The sequence below is a fragment of the Oncorhynchus kisutch genome, linkage group LG17 (genome assembly GCF_002021735.2).
Source record: "Oncorhynchus kisutch isolate 150728-3 linkage group LG17, Okis_V2, whole genome shotgun sequence".
Taxonomy (NCBI): Eukaryota; Metazoa; Chordata; class Actinopteri; order Salmoniformes; family Salmonidae; genus Oncorhynchus; species Oncorhynchus kisutch.
Window position 1 is genome coordinate 78,266,194 of NC_034190.2, and position 16,962 is coordinate 78,283,155.

Genomic DNA, 16,962 nt, shown 5'->3' on the forward strand with positions numbered 1-16,962 from the left:
CTGGAGTCTGACAATTTTTAGGGCCTTCCTCTGACACCGCCTGGTATAGAGGTCCTGGATGGCAGAGAGCTTAGCCCCAGTGATGTCTCGCAGACAGATGCCAGGCAGTTGCCAAACCAAGTGGGAATGCAGCCAGTCAAGATGCTCTCAATGGTTCAGCTATTGAACATTTTGAGGATCTGAGTGACCATGCCACATCTTTTCAGCCTGCTGAGGGGAAAGAGGAGTTGTTGTGCCTTCTTCAAGAGTCTGTTGGTGTATTTGGACCATGTAAATTCCTTTGTAATGTGGAGAACGAGGAACTTGAAGCTTTTGACCCACTCCACTACAGCCCCATCGATGTGGATGGGGGCGTGGCTCGACCCTCCGTTTCCTGTTGTCCACGATCAGCTCCTTTGTATTGCTGACGTTAAGGGAGAGGTTGTTGTCCTGGCACCACACTGCCAGGTCACTCACCTCCTCCCTATAGGCTGTCTCATTGTCGCCGCGTCGCAACAGTTTGTGTTAAGAACTACAACACTGCTGGATTTTTCATACTCAACAGTTTCCCGTGTGTATCAAGAATGGTCCACCACCCAAAGGTAATCCAGCCAATTTGACACAACTATGCGAAGCACTGGAGTCAACATGGGCCATCATACCTGTGGAATTCTTTCTCCACTTAGTAAAGTCCATGCCCAGATGAATTGAGGTTGTTCTGAGGGCAAAAGAGGTGGGGGTGTGCAACTTAATGTTAGGAATGTGTTCCTAATGTTTGGTATACTCAGTGTATATTATGATGACATTTTGTGACATTTTGTCCGTTTTTCTTCTTTTTAAGTTTTTAATTAACCTCTACAGGATTGGTGTGTCCCCCGCAAGATGGTTGAGCTTATCGTAGACTAATGTGATTAGCATGAGGTTGTAAGTAACAAAGTAACAAAAACATTTTCCAGGGCATAGACCTATCTGATATGGGCAGAAATCTTAAATTCTTAAATTCTGAGAGTGCACAGTTATGAACTTAAAAATGTATCAATAAACCAATTAGGCACGTTTGGGCAGTCTTGATACAGCATTTTGAACAGAAATGCAATGGTTCATTGGATCCGCCTAAAATCTTGCACATATGCTGGAGTTGTCACAACTTGAAATAAAAAGTTCTATGTTATTCCAGGTGTTCTCAGGAACATGACTAACCCCTGCTCACTATCCGTTATTTCTCAAGAAGAATGTATGCCGGTCAGGAAATTGAGAAACACCTTGTGTAGGGAGTGGAACACAATCGGAGTTGCGCCTATCCTGGAATAATACAGTGTGGCCCTTCTCTTGCATTTCAAAGATGATTTAACATTTTCAAAAGTTTATTTCTTTGTATTATCTTTACCAGATCTAATGTGTTATATTCTCCTTCATTAATTTCACATTTCCACAAACTTCAAAGTGATTCCTTTCAAATGGTTTCAACAATATGGATATCCTTGCCTCAGGTGCTGAGCTGGGAGTTAGATTTGGTTATGTCATTTTAGGTGAACATTTAAAAAAGGGACCGATCCTTAAGAGGTTTTAAGAAGCTTATATTTTGGGGTTCTGACAGTTGATCTAAAGTCATGAGACATTTATGAGATACATTCTTCAAGATTCCATGGCATTAGCCTATATAATTGAATCTATATAAGTCCAAAAATGCGTTTACCAATTCTGGATTGCGCCTTTTTACGCCTGTGTGGTTTGCGATGCAAACTGGCAGGGACATGAGTTTTCACAACTTGAAATAAAAAGTTATATGTGATTCCAGGTGTTCTCACGAACATGACTAACTCCTGCTCACCACCTGACATTTCTCAAGAAGAATGTATGCCGGTCAGGAAATTGAGAAACACCTTGTGTAGGGAGTGGAACACAAATACATGAATAACACATTACAGTTCACACATGTGGTTCATATAATAAATGACCATATTTAGGTCCAGAATTAATAGTTTATACAATCAGAAAATATTTCTGATTACCATCACTCTGTTGTACCAGTCCATAATTAATATACATTGATTACTTACTTTGTGATATTTTAACTAAAGAGATGAAAATCTCAAATTACCGATGGACTTTGACATGGAATAGTTACAAACTGAGGCAAACAAAAATTCACATTTGAAATTACAGTATATTGTAGAGTTTCAAGTTTGAGAGTGCAAAGCCAGACAAAGGATTCTATAAAAAAGTGCTTTTGGTGCACAGAGGAGAGAGGGAGGGAACTTGGAAAGAGAGGAGTGTTTAGGGGGAGGGACTGTGGGGGCCAGCAGGGTTATATAGTTAGAACGGCTTCCTCTCTGCCCATGCTCTGTGTGTCTGTGTGCTCCTGTTTCTGCCGGCCCACTCTCAACTCTCTGTGCCTTTCTCAATCTCACTCCATCTAACAAAATGAGTGTCAAACGAAGCAGCGTCAGGGGACCTAGCAGTGGGTACGGCTACTCCATCACTCACAGCTCTACTGCTCCCACCTACCGGGCCGCCAGCACTTATGGTGGTGCTGGAGGTCAGGGGACCCGAATCTCCTCTGTGTCCTATTCGGGGGTGCGAAGCGGGATGGGAGGGTTGGGGGTTGGGATGGGAGGCTCCGGGGGCTCCATGTCCAGCAGCATCCAGGTGAGCGCCAGCGGGGACACTGCTCACATCATGGGCAATGAGAAGTTTGCCATGCAGAACCTCAACGACCGTCTGGCCTCCTACCTAGAGATGGTGAGGAACCTGGAGCAGGCCAACGGCAAACTGGAGCTGAAGATCAGGGAGGCCATGGAGAAGAGAGGCCCAGATGTCAACGACTACAGCCGCTACAACGCCATCTTGGATGACCTGAGGAAGAAGGTGAGAGGCCAGGGGGAGGAAGGAGTACTGGCTAATATGAGATGCTGGACAAATCTACACCATAGAGCTTTAGGGAAGTAATATATATTTCAAATGCAAGTTCACTGTAATAGAATGGCTGACCCGACAGAAGAGAGTAACAGAGTGACAGAGAGTAGTTTGGGAGTGAAAGAGGAAACACAGTGGCCCTACTATGTCCTTGTCAGGTTATTGACCTGGGTAGTAAAGACCCAGTGTAGCTGGTTCGTCCGTTAGAACCCTGCTGATTAGTGATGGCAAGGTGCCGGCATCCCCAGGCAGAAGGTCAAGGGGCAGACAGAAAGCAATAAGAAGGGGAATTCCAAGGGGTTCTGCTAGCTGACCTTCGACATGGCCAGAGTTCCAGGTCCAGCTAGCATTTTCAGGGGTCATGGATGTGTTTATTTGACTTCCTGTTATCAGTTAACTGTCTAGCACAAAGATTGTTAGCAATGATTGATGATACTGTAGCATTTCAAATGATTATCTGCATTATAACCATCAAGAGTCATGCATAAATTTAACCATGAAAACTGGGAGAGTCGTTACAGCTGTAGGTAAAGTTAAAAAGGTTATTTTGATATTTTCTCTCAGCTGTGGTAAGTGTGTAGCAGTAAATTAAATGAGAAAACTCCATCATAGACTATAGATGAGAGAAAGTTGAACTCCTTACACAAGGCTACTACCCACTGGGCACAGACGTCAATTCAACGTCTATTCCACGTTGGTTAAATGTAATTTCATTGAAATTAAGTTGGTAAACAACGTGGATTCAACCAGTGTGTGGTCTGTGGGTCTTTTATGGTGTGGTTCTTACTCACAACTTACACAAGGCTACTATTTCATGGTGTGGTCCTTACTTTGATGGTGGAGCATGGTAAATGAGTTTGGGAGTCAATGTACTGTGTCATTAAAAAGTAGTCCATCTAACCACATCATTCCATTCCCATTTCTCTGATAGTGTTCCATGTATATATATAACAGTACTGAATGATTGACATATGGGTTTATAATGGTTTATGTGTGTATACTGTTGGGCGAGCAAGGATATTCTGAGTCATTCAACTGGAAATGTTCAGAGCTGCTGATACTTCGGAAAAATACTGTTAGACATCTAGTAAACAGTCATTATTATAGGCCTATTGCATCTGCAACAAGTTACCCTTGTACTTTAAAGCATACAGTAAATACTGCCTGATACTATATTATATTATTTATTATAATAAAAAAAACATATCAGAAAAGCTCTTTCCATTGGATTCTGGAACATTCCAGTCATGCTTCTGTGGTTTTGCTGTGTAGAACTTGCTGGAGCAACGTGCCAAAGTCAAACCACCTAAAGTGACAAGAGTAATAACTATGGAAAATATGGAGATTAGATGCAAGATACCAATAGCGAGAGACAAAATGCAAATATATCACAAGACTATCATTACAGAATTTATATTGTTAGCTAACTGAGCTCCTCTCCATTGTGAATTAAGTTCCTGATGAACTCCACTAACAGAGTGGAGCAGAGACCAGGCTTTATGGAATTCAGCTCCGACTACATCGATTCGCCCAAGGTCAATACTTTAACAACATTGTATTATAAAATGCTACATAAAAGGTCAGGGGAGGAATGTCTAGGGAGTTAAGCTGGTGTTTGCCAACATGGATGTGTTGGCTTTACCAACTGCCCATGGCACGTAATCAACCCCCAACGCATAGATCACAATGGGTTCATTTTTCTTTGTCGTGATACCAGGATGTGACCGCTAGTTCAAATATTCCTCCTTTACAAAAACAAGGCTTCTCACGACAGGAACAACAGGAAACCCAACCCAGTAACCACCCCCTCCCCATCACACACACACCAACCTCCCACACACACACCAACCTCACACACACACACACACACACACACACACACACACACACACACACACACACACACACACACACACACACACACACACACACACACACCAACCTCCCACACACACACCAACCTCACGCACACACACACACACACAAACACACACACACACACACACACACACACACACACACACACACACACACACACACACACACACACACACACACACACACACACACACACACACACACACCAAACTCCCGCCTGATGCAAATCACCTGCCTCCATCCTGACATGTAGTCCACTGCACTTTCAGCTTGGCTGTTTGTTAATGATTGCCTCCCGAACTTTGTAACCTGCATCCATCCATCGCCAGCCTTATCTACTATACCATGGAGAGCAAACACTGTGGCTGTGGGGCAGCTGGCCTCCGCTGCTCCTGGCTGCCACTGTCATCAGCCTTGTCACTTTCATACTCATTACACAATAGTACAGCATTGAAACTGCTGTGAAAAAAATGAAATGAAAAGTATGTTGACGTTAACTTATTTTCTCCTTGTCAATGGCAGGTGTTTGATGCCACAACAGACAACGCCCGTATGTGTCTTCAGATCGACAATGCCCGCTTAGCTGCTGATGACTTCAGGGTGAAGTAAGTCAAGCTAGGCAAAGCAGACAGTTGCACACGCGCCTTAATTAACGGTGTAAAATAAGCAGACATTTGCTGACACGCCTTAATTAACGGTGACTAAACAAGCAGACGGTTGCTGACACACCTTAATTAACAGTAACTTAACAAACAACGTTGATGTGCCACATTAACTGCATACCCTCCATACTCTACAGTCTATGCTTTAACTGTCCAATGCAGCCGTTTTTATCTCAATATCCAAATATCTGAATACCTTACTGTGATTGTTTTCAATTAAAATGGTCAAACTGACACAAAAATAGCTTCTTAGCAAAGAGACATTTCTCAATAAATAATTTAGGATTTTCTGGAAGTGTTCTTAGTGGGGAGTGGAAAACTGAAAACTAGGTGTTATTGGCAGAGAGGTTTGGAACTCTCTTTCTAATTGGTCTACTAACCAAATGATCGCCTGGTGATGTCAACAGGCAGGCCAAAACTCCATCCCACCAAAACAGGCTGAAATTTCAGGATGTCTTTTCGAACAGCTCTTACACTAATTGGGCATTATCATAATTTTAACACTTTCACAGCATAATTCAAATCTCATATTATGGAAGTATATACAAAACACAGGAAAATTATGTTTTGACCTCACTGGGCCTTTAAACATACACTTTGGAGAATATTTCACCGTAGCTATCCAGGGCATTGTATCTGATGCTGTTTGCTGTGTGTTGCAGGTTTGAGTCTGAGCTGTCCATACGCCAGTCTGTGGAGGCTGACATCGTTGGCCTGAGGAAGGTCATAGATGACACCAACATGGGCCGCATGAACCTGGAGAGTGAGATCGAAGCTCTGAAGGAGGAGCTCATCTTCCTGAAGAAGAACCACGACAACGTAAGTTCACCATGGCCCAACCCCCCCTTTCAACCACCAAACCAATATAGTACACAACCCCACCCCTCTTGCACCACCAAACAAATGTTTACCATCTCCCTTGTCATCACAATGGCTTAACTAGAGCAAGACCTAGCATGCCACCATCGGAGACAGTCAACCATACTGTATAAACAGGGGTTGTTTCGTGTGAGATCTTTGGGATTTAGCAGGGGTGTGGTGGGTGCGGCACACACATAGGACGCACCCAGGGGGGCACGTTGAGTACCCAACGAACAGCCTAAATACGGACGCTGACTTCACTCTTGAAAACATATTGCTTAATGAATTTTAACGTTGTTGTCCTTCTACCCCAACAGGAAGTAATGGAGATGCGTAACATGATCTCCCAGTCTGGAGTGCAGGTGGACGTGGATGCTCCTAAGGGCCAGGACCTGGCCGCCATCATGGCTGAGGTCCGGGCCAAGTACGAGAAAGAGGCCCTGAAGAACCAAGAGGAGCTCAAAGCATGGCATGAAACACGGGTAACACCTACCAGCTTATTCATTTACCACACACTGATGACTTCACAGTGAAACCGTCACAGAATTTCCTACTTGACCAATGATTTTAAAACTGACATCTGTATCACCTCTATGTCCCTTCCAGATCACAGAGGTGCAATCTGTGGTGTCACAGAACACAGAGGCCCTCCAAGGCGCACACACAGAGATCAACGACCTCCGTAGACAGCTACAGACACTGGAGATCGAGCTGGACTCACAAAAGAGCTTGGTAAGATCCCTCAACAATACTATATTCACACAGCCAGTGTGTACAAAATACATCATGGCATCAATGCTATTGGTTAAACTCTATCTTTTGGTATTTATTTAATTAGTCTATTGTTGATATTGTCCCAGGTTTTACATGTCAGCCGTCTTTCTATATGTTAAAAGTTATATATCTTGAAAACTGGATTGCTGACATGCACCACATTTTGGGACTATATCAACAATGGACTTATGAAACAAACACCAAATGATAGTTTTTTGGGTGGAGTTTTTCTTTTAAGTTTTATGTTAATTTACAAGTTACAATCACCTGTACTGACTGTCTTTACTCTTCCTCGCTCTCTGACTGTCTTTACTCTTCCTCGCTCTCTGTCTAACAGAAAGGATCTCTGGAGGGGACGCTGCGAGACACGGAGATGCGCTACAACATGGAGATGGAATCCTTGAACAAGATCCTCGTGGGTCTGGAGTCTGAGCTGACCAACCTCCGCTCCAACATCCAGCAGCAGACGCAGGAGTACGAGCACCTGCTCAACATCAAGATGAAGCTGGAGGCGGAGATCGCCACATACAGGAGACTGCTGGACGGAGGAGACTTCAAGTGAGTAAAACAGAGGGAGAGAAATCCTTAATTGGTGTTGCATGCATAATTCCTATAATTAAGCAGACTTGAGAAAGGGAATTAACATGAAGTTTGTTGCCAGCCAAGAGCCTACTGTGGTAAATAGTCATCCAATGGCCATTTTCTGTCTTGGAGGCAAAAATAGCCATTGCATAAATATTTTTATGAGGACTGATAGTTGTGAATCTCTCTCTCTCTCTCTCCCTCTCTCTCTCTCTCTCTCTCCCTCTCCCTCTCTCTCTCTCCCTCTCTCTCTCTCCCTCTCTCTCTCAGGCTCCAGGATGCTCTGGAGGACCAGCGGACAGTGAAGACCAAGGTGATGACCGTCACACAGACCCTGGTGGACGGGAAGGTTGTCTCCTCCAGCACAGAGACAAAGGAGAGGAACCTGTGAGACTACATCCATCATTCCACATCGTCCTGATTGTACAACACCATCCAACACACCAAAGACATAAGATAACATCTAGCTGGATAAGAAGAAAATGATCTCCACTTTATTTATTTCATCATGTTTCTTTTGCTTTTGAGTCTTAAGTGTTTTTTAACTTGAGCAGGTGCTCGTATATACATTTACAGTACAAGTTCAGAACTGAGTCATTTGGGATGAAATTGGCTTTAACCAATATGATTTTTTAAACTAGCAATTGGATTATGTAAAATATCTGTAAACCTGTAAAATGTATTTTTCTACCCTTGTCATCTTAGTTTTCTTTCTGTCCAGTTGAATTTGCCTGGTGTGATGTACTTTCCTTGTCCAATAAAACATTGGTCAGACTCTTGGCTCTTCTCTTTTAATGGCTATGCACTTGCTGTGTAACTCAACAATCAGGTTTTATAGGTTATCACTTCTCATAGATTGTGGAAAAAGTCATCATGGCAACTTTAATACAACAAATTGACACCAATAATTAACACACATTGAACAGAGAAGTTAATCATTTGCACAGATCTGAAATAGGAAATCATTTTTTTTTTCCTTTTTATTTAACTAGACAAGTCAGTTAAGAAGTAATTCTTATGACAGCCTAGGAAAGGTGGGATTGCTACCTTGTTCAGGGGAAGAATGACAGATTTGTACCTAGTCAGCACAGGGATTTGATCTTGCAACCTTTCAGTTACTAGTCCAACACTCTAACCACTAGGCTACCCTGCCACACCTGTATCTTTTATAGTTAGTGTTATGTTACCTACTGATAGTGCTTCACAAAAGATCAAACATGACATTTTAGTCATTTAACATACGCTCTCATCCAGAGCAATTTACAGCAGTGAGTCCATACAGTTTCATGCTTTTTCGATACAGGTCCCCTGTGGGAATTGAACCAAAAACCCTGGCTTTGCAAGCGCCATGCTCTACCAACTGAGCCACATGATGAAAGAAATATTTGCTTCATTGGTTAGCTTTGATTCAGAGGGGTTGGGTTATCTACGGAAGACACATTTCAAATCAAATGGTATTTGTATTTGTCACATGCGCCGAATACAACACAATACTGTACACATGTGCCGTGTACGTGTACAGTAGAGCCCTTAAGCCCTTAACCAACAATGCTTTAATTAAGAAGTTAAGAAAATAAATAAAAATAAGTGTTGAGCAAAAAAATTGAATAGTAAAAAATGTAAAATAAAAGTAACAAATAATTAAACAGCAGCAGTAAAACAACACGTGAAAAAACAACACACTATCTCCTACGGCTATCTCCTACGGCTATCTCCTACGGCTATCTCCTATGGCTATCTCCTACGGCTATCTCCTATGGCTATCTCCTACGGCTATCTCTCACGGCTATCTCCTACGGCTATCTCCTACGGCTATCTCCTACGGCTATCTCCTACGGCTATCTCCTACGGCTATCTCCTACGGCTATCTCCTATGGCTATCTCTCACGGCTATCTCCTACGGCTATCTCCTACGGCTATCTCCTATGGCTATCTCCTATGGCTATCTCCTACGGCTATCTCCTACGGCTATCTCCTACGGCTATCTCCTACGGCTATCTCCTATGGCTATCTCCTACGGCTATCTCCTACGGCTATCTCCTACGGCTATCTCCTACGGCTATCTCCTACGGCTATCTCCTATGGCTATCTCCTACGGCTATCTCTCACGGCTATCTCCTATGGCTATCTCCTACGGCTATCTCCTACGGCTATCTCCTACGGCTATCTCTCACGGCTATCTCCTATGGCTATCTCCTACGGCTATCTCCTACGGCTATCTCCTACGGCTATCTCTTACGGCTATCTCTTCGGTTGAAGGCATTCAGTTGTGCAACTGACTTGGTATTCCCTTTCCTTTTCCTTCCTTAGCTATTGATATTAGATTACAATAAAACAGCAGTTGGCTGTCAATATTGATTCTGAATGACTTCCGAATAAGAGTCTATAACTGCTATTTTAAATTCAGTACATTTGCTATCTACAGTTCAATCTTACATAAGTGTCATAGACTACACTTTCCCCTTCCTCATTGACCATAGTTACCAAACCACAGTCACAATGTGGGGTGGAGAGGTGGAGAGGACAGAGTCTATGTAGGAGACTAAAGGTTAGAAAGTGATAGTGATCGAAGGGAGTGGCGCGTCAGAATGCAGCCTTGTATATAAAAACTCTAACATCCATCCTCCTCGCGCTCGGTAGAATCAATCTGTGCCAGTGTCAGGTGGTTCTCTGTTTCTTCTTCTCTTCTTCTTGGATTTCCTCTCTGAAGACATGGAGTCTGTACGTATCAGTACGCATCCTGGATTTACTTGTCATCGTGCTGAAAGTGGCAGTGGAGGCCTATACGCAAAGCCATGGAGCTCTCAGAGTGCCCATGGCGGTGGCGGGGTACACGGGACCAGAATCTCCTCCGTCCACACCAGCAGGCTTGGGGGCTTCAGAGGAGGGGCAGAGCACCAGGTGTACACAGGTGTTACAGCTGATGGTGGCTTCACTATGGGTAATGAGAAGCTCAACATGCAGCTCCTGAATGACCGTCTGGCCACCTACCTGGAGTCAGTAAAGAACCTGGAGGAGGTCAACAGCAAGCTGGAGCTACAGATCAGGGAGGTACTGGAGAAGAAAGGGCCTGCTGGGGCAGACTATAGCCGCTACGAAGCCACGCTGGAGGACCTGAGGAAGAAGGTGAGGCCCTCAAATAACAACATTAAATTCAAGCGTGATTCATACAAAGTATTATGTGTGTGGAATCATATCCTGTTCAGGGTTGGGGTAAATTCCATTTTAAATCAAGTCAATTCAGAATGTAAACCAAATTCCAATTCCACATTTTTTTAAATTGAAAATCACTGTTTTTTTTGGGTTCTTCCAGAATTGACTGGAATTTAAATGGAAATGACCCCAACCCTGATCCTGACTGCTCCAAACTGCCCCTACTGTATGGTTAATTGAGTCTCCCCACTCATTAATTTCACAATATTTAAAGCCAATATTTGCAGTTCTCAAATACCCCCAACAGTACACATTTTTGCTGTAACCCCAGACAAGCACTCCTGATTCAACTCGTCAACTAATCATCAAGCCATTGATGAGTTAAATGAGGTGTGTTTGTCTATACTGCTGGGGGTACTGGAGGACTTTGAGTTGGGAAATACTGTCTCAAGCCTTTTATTAGGCGAGGTTTCACAGAACCACCTCACAGTAAACTGATATGATTTACAGCACATCTTATCAGAGGTGGCTCCACCATGTTGACGCTGTATAGATATTTAAGTGAGTGTCACTTTGTTTCTACCTGCACAAAGATGGAGTGACGGGTTTCACCAAGGGACATGTTTATGTTGCTCCACCCTGTAGAACAGATCCACAGATATACCCAGAATCATCCCTCTCCTCCCTCTAATATTCCCTCAGATATCGGAGATGACAGTGGGCAATGCACAGATCGCTATCCGAGTTGAGGGTGCCGGCCTAGCCGCAGAGGACTTCAAGGTCAAGTGAGTGCTTATAAACAAAGAAACGTGTCACTTGCTATCTTCTGTTGGCATGAATCTATAGGACCAACATTCTTTCATTATGGCTATGTCCACGTCTTTACATTCTTAATGTTGTTGTCAATAGGCATGAAAGTGAGATTGGGATGCGCCAGACTGTCGAGAGTGATGTCGCAAATCTGAGGAGAACACTTGATGACACCATCGTGCTCCAGCTGCATCTGGAGAACGATATCGAGTTTCTGACAGAGGAACTGATCAACCTGAAGAAGAACCATGCAGAGGTAAGGAATGGTTCCTGTCAACTGACACATTTTCAAATAGGTTACATAGCTAGGTTACTACCATAAACACCATGTCATTAATTGAATGGATTTCCTGTTTCCTTTGTGTCAGGATGTGCTGGAGCTACGTACCCAGATTTCCATGGCTGGCGTGCAGGTGGAGGTGGATGCTTCTAAGGGACACGACCTAGGAAAGATCATGGAGGAGATGAGGGCCAAGTACGAGAAGATGGCCTTGAAGAGCCAGGAGGAGCTCAAAGAGTGGCATGAATCCAAAGTACGACTCCTTCCTAACACTTTTCAATGTTCTGCACTGTATTACTGTGGGTTAACATGTTGGTGTGTGTGTGTGTCCAGATCACAGAGGTGCAGGTCCAGGTGACTGAGAATACAGAGGCCCTGAAGGAGGCACACACCACATTCAGTGAAAGCAGGAGGAGCATTCAGTCCCTGCAGATTGATCTTCAGTCCCAGATCAGCCTGGTAAGAATTGTTATTTTATACAATAGCTACCAAACCATTTCAAAATGAACTCAATCTTGGTGGATCCATCCTACGACCACGTACTTTCCTCCCAACCACAGAATGCGGCTCTGGAGGGGAACCTTCATGACATTGAGATGCGCTACAACATGGAGTTGCAGAAATACAACGCCGTCCTCCTGAGGCTGGAGGCTGAGCTGACCCAGATCCGCTCTGACATCCAACATCAGACACAGGACTACCATATCCTGTTCAACATCAAGATACAGTTGGAGGCTGAGATCGCCGAGTACAGGAGGCTGCTGGACGGAGACTTGAAGTGAGTAAAACAAGGATAGATGACAGGTGGAGCTACATGTCCTGCTTGGTTAGGGTAGTGTAACAACTACAATACCTGAAGTATGTTGAGATGATAAAACGATCAAGTTACTGGAGCGATACAGCTGTACTAGTAGCTTATCATTAAACGGCTGGCCTTGTTCTATTGTTTGCTTGTTATTCTATGAGGCATGGGAATATTTGCAAATTAGATTCAAACTAGCTTCATGCGACTATGCACAAGGGCTCAGGTCTGATATGGAAATGACTGTGTTGTAGTTATGGTATCTGTCTTTTCATCTGTGTCTCTCTAGAGTTGAGGTTGCTGTCGAGAAGAAACCAACTAAAGCTTTCCGAACAAAGACGCTGATTGTCACCCAGACACTAGTGGATGGCAAAGTAGTGTCTGAAGGAGTGACTGAGGATGTCAAATCTGAAGGAGGGATTGAAGCTGTCCATGGATAACCACCCAGTCAAGAAACATCTTCTCTCTCATCATCATCATCACCATTTTCATCATCACTACCATCATCATCATCATCACCATTATGACACAACACAACACTAACAGTTAATTGTTCACAAAATGACCAATGAAACAATCACAATAAATGAAGTCAAACACTTAATGTAATGGTTGTATGTGTATGTCTCTGTTTTCATCTGCTGTAACCAATCAGGACAAATCAGTTGGTTTCCTCTCTAAATGCATACACAAAATAAATGCTAAATTGGGGCTCTATTGAATCTATATTGCTGATAGTAATTTCTTATTGAGCCGACATCTGCAGCATTTATCAAGTCAAGTTTAGTTTATATAGCACATTCCAGACATGAATGCAACTTAAAGCACTTCACAGGAAAAACATCAATACAAATATAAATATATACATATTTACTACACAACAAACATAAGAAGATGAAAAACAAAATAATAACAATAAAAACTAAGAGATTAAAGAGCACCCTAAGGAAAAGCTAAAAGAAGGTCTGCTTTAGGATCTGTTTTATATATGTCCACAGTTTGGGCCCCCCCTCAGGTTCTCTGGCAGGCTATTCCAGAGGCCTCTGCTAACACAGAGACTTTGCCTTTACATTGAAATCACACTGTAATACGGATAAAATAGATCTCTTGATGTGACGTGGAAAGCAACATCACTCAAGCAACAACAACGTAAAACCCCCACATACTGTAGATGTACAGCTTTAAAGAATTGGCACACCCCATCCAGCTCTGTTCCCAGTCTAGCCACATACATAAATGTCTATGAAGTTCTCTGGAATTCTGGGTTCATTCTGCATTTTGACCCAACATTCTCTCTCTACCCCCTTACTGATGGACTGGGCCTCCATTCTGCTATTTCATTACTCACAGTCCACTCTTTTCCTGCACATTAGCTAGTCTGCACTTTATTTGATGCACCTTTTTAGCCTCTATGGTGATCCACTTGCATCCTTTATGACGATCAGACATCCGGTTCAATAAGTTAATATCAACAGGTTGTTATTGGTCAGTTCAAAGTTAAAAACTAGACCACACACAGATATATGTTGTTAGAGCCAGAGATCCCCAGCCGCCTTGCATTAGAGGGATGGAAGCAGAGCAGCGAGTGTATCGGGGAGACTGAGCATGCCAGGATAATTCCAGAGGCAGTGTGCATAATCTCTATACTGCATACCTGCCATTCCTCTGCATCACTGGGCTCCACTGGACTCTCCTGCCAAGAGATTACCCCTGCAGGCCATCAAAGGTGAGCCGTTATTAGTCCACAGGGATCAGATATGCTATTATTCTGTCTCTCAGCCTGTCAGATTCAGAGGAATACACAGGAATGTCCATGGAGTTTTTCCTTGGAGGAAGTAGTGTCGGCCTATTATAATAATTGAATTGTGCCATATAGTAATATATTATTAGACAGTTGGAGGGAGGTGTCATACAGTCATATATTACAGTAGGAGAGTAGTGTCATACAGTCATATATTACAGTAGGAGGGAGGATTCATACAGTAATATATTAGACAGTTGGAGGGAGGTGTCATACAGTCATATATTACAGTAGGAGGGAGGTGTCATACAGTAATATATTACAGTAGAAGGGAGGTGTCATACTGTAATATATTGCAGTAGGAGGGAGGTGTCGTACAGTAATATATTACAGTAGGAGGGAGGTGTCATACAGTAATGTATTAGACAGTAGGAGGGAGGTGTCGTACAGTCATATATTATACTAGAAGGGAGGTGTCATACAGTAATATATTACAGTAGGAGGGAGGATTCATACAGTAATGTATTAGACAGTTGGAGGGAGGTGTCATACAGTCATATATTACAGTAGGAGGGAGGATTCATACAGTAACATATTACAGTAGGAGGGAGGTGTCATACAGTAATATAGTAGACAGTAGGAGGGAGGTGTCATACAGTAATATATTACAGAAGATGGGAGGATTCATACAGTAATATATTACAGTAGGAGGGAGGTGTCATACAGTCATATACTACAGTAGGAGGGAGGATTCATACAGTAATATATTACAGTAGGAGGGAGGTGTCATACAGTCATATACTACAGTAGGAGGGAGGTGTCGTACAGTAATATATTACAGAAGGAGGGAGGATTCATACAGTAATATATTACAGTAGGAGGGAGGTGTCATACAGTCATATACTACAGTAGGAGGGAGGTGTCATACAGTAATATATTACAGTAGAAGGGAGGTGTCGTACAGTAATATATTATAGTACAAGGGAGGTGTCATACAGTCATATACTGTATTAGACAGTATGAGGGAGGTAGTACCGTCTCGTCTACTGTCTTTTCTTAGTCGTATATTTGACTTTGCTCTGGGCTGTTTGAGGCCATTCATGGTCAGTGTTTCAACAAGACCGGAATGAGATTTAGAACCAGTGAAGTGCTCTAAAATGGAATGGAATGAAATAAATGATGTGCAATGAAGAGACAGCCAAAGACAGCACAGTAAAGCACTTAGTAGAAAGAATATCCGCCAGTTCAAAGGTTATCTCAGCCTTATTTAAAACCTCATTCAAAAGTAAAGAAAAACCCTGCAGCACTAGATAATGAACTTCAAAATAACTGACTTGTAGCAGGCAGGGGGTTGTGGGGGAGGAGTGAGAAGGCCGGGGGAGGCAAAGGGAAGGAGACGGGTGGATTAAGTAAGAATATAAGTGTGAAAGAGGCCACTATTCACCTAGCTTTCGGGCTCTCCCTCCTTTTCATTTTCCATTTCTGGTGCCTGGGTAGAAGGTTGGACATTTCAGGCGAACCGCACAAAATATGTATTTTGGCTGTTCCGGTGGTGCATGAGTCACTGGTCTGGTCCCAGTGGTCTGGTACAGTGGTCTAGTCCCATTGGTCTGTCCAAGTGGTCTGGTCCCATTGGTCTATCCCAGTGGAAACTCTAACCAGAGAACTGAACAACCAGTCACAGAGAGCCACACAGTATAGTATGACTACTTTCGGCTGAAGATACAGCTCCCTGGTGTGCAGAAGTAAGCAAACGTCTACTTCTTGATGTAAGATTTCACAGTGTGCCATTCATTCTTACAGTATATCTGTGAGGAGTAACCATGAAAACACATCTGGGAGTAAAATGAGTTTTGAATTTAAACTATAATAATTTAAACTATAATAATAATTTAAACTATAATAATTCACCCACTATTATGAAATCAAACTAAAGAAACAGGAACTTATTATTCTATACCAGTACCAAACGTAAGCTCATCTAAAACCTAACCTTGGCATTCTTGGAATGAGTAACTAACTCTAACTCCACAATTGAAGTTAAATGATTAGAACAAGTAGTAATGGTGTCTGACTAGAGAAACTCAGGATCTTTTAGTTCATTGTGTACAAAGACCACTGTACTTTGCTATGTGAATACTGTGTAGAGAAAGGAATGTTATAGCAGGAAGGGAGAGTCAACATTTATAGTGAACAAAGGATGAAATGACCCCCCCCCCCCCAATTAAAACAACCCACCCACAAACCTGCTGAGTTCATCAACAGGTCTTTCCTCCAACATGAAACGTCAATAGACACGTCAGGTTCACTTTGTCAACCTGTTCTGGACAAGACCTTGGAAAACAAGATCCAGCTAGTTTTCTGTTTACCGTTATGAGTGGAAAATATGGTCAGGGTAGTCCTGTCCACCCCATTCACATTCCTTTATATCTGGGCACTGATACAAAGGGCAAGACAGGCGTATCTGACCAGAGGAATGTAGGGAGTGGAGAGTGGAGGAGAAGGCATGGGATTAAATGTTAAG

At 42.9% G+C, this 16,962-nt stretch overlaps 2 protein-coding genes across 2 annotated transcripts; both read left to right on the plus strand.

Moving 5' to 3' along the window:
* The first annotated feature begins 2,303 nt into the window (after positions 1-2,303).
* On the plus strand, positions 2,304-8,427 carry LOC109908356 (keratin, type I cytoskeletal 18). The gene is made up of 7 exons (XM_020507002.2): positions 2,304-2,847; positions 5,296-5,378; positions 6,098-6,254; positions 6,614-6,778; positions 6,903-7,028; positions 7,408-7,628; positions 7,923-8,427. The coding sequence occupies exons 1-7, from the start codon at positions 2,404-2,406 to the stop codon at positions 8,041-8,043; spliced, it is 1,317 nt and encodes a 438-aa protein (XP_020362591.1). The 5' UTR covers positions 2,304-2,403; the 3' UTR covers positions 8,044-8,427.
* A 1,841-nt stretch (positions 8,428-10,268) lies between these two features.
* Positions 10,269-13,306, plus strand: LOC109908357 (keratin, type I cytoskeletal 18). Its single transcript, XM_020507003.2, has 7 exons — positions 10,269-10,778; positions 11,508-11,590; positions 11,715-11,871; positions 11,984-12,148; positions 12,229-12,354; positions 12,456-12,673; positions 12,987-13,306. Exons 1-7 carry the CDS (start codon positions 10,365-10,367, stop codon positions 13,135-13,137), a joined length of 1,314 nt encoding a protein of 437 aa, XP_020362592.1. The 5' UTR covers positions 10,269-10,364; the 3' UTR covers positions 13,138-13,306.
* The last annotated feature ends 3,656 nt before the right edge of the window (positions 13,307-16,962 follow it).

Excerpts from the sequence above, each read along its gene's own strand:
- LOC109908356 (XM_020507002.2), top strand. The coding sequence starts at position 2,404 with ATGAGTGTCAAACGAAGCAGCGTCAGGGGACCTAGCAGTGGGTACGGC. Across the intron at positions 2,848-5,295 it reads TGGATGACCTGAGGAAGAAG|GTGTTTGATGCCACAACAGA; the intron begins GTGAGAGGCCAG and ends TGTCAATGGCAG. Across the intron at positions 7,029-7,407 it reads TGGACTCACAAAAGAGCTTG|AAAGGATCTCTGGAGGGGAC; the intron begins GTAAGATCCCTC and ends TCTGTCTAACAG.
- LOC109908357 (XM_020507003.2), top strand. The coding sequence starts at position 10,365 with ATGGAGTCTGTACGTATCAGTACGCATCCTGGATTTACTTGTCATCGT. Across the intron at positions 10,779-11,507 it reads TGGAGGACCTGAGGAAGAAG|ATATCGGAGATGACAGTGGG; the intron begins GTGAGGCCCTCA and ends ATATTCCCTCAG. Across the intron at positions 11,872-11,983 it reads TGAAGAAGAACCATGCAGAG|GATGTGCTGGAGCTACGTAC; the intron begins GTAAGGAATGGT and ends CCTTTGTGTCAG.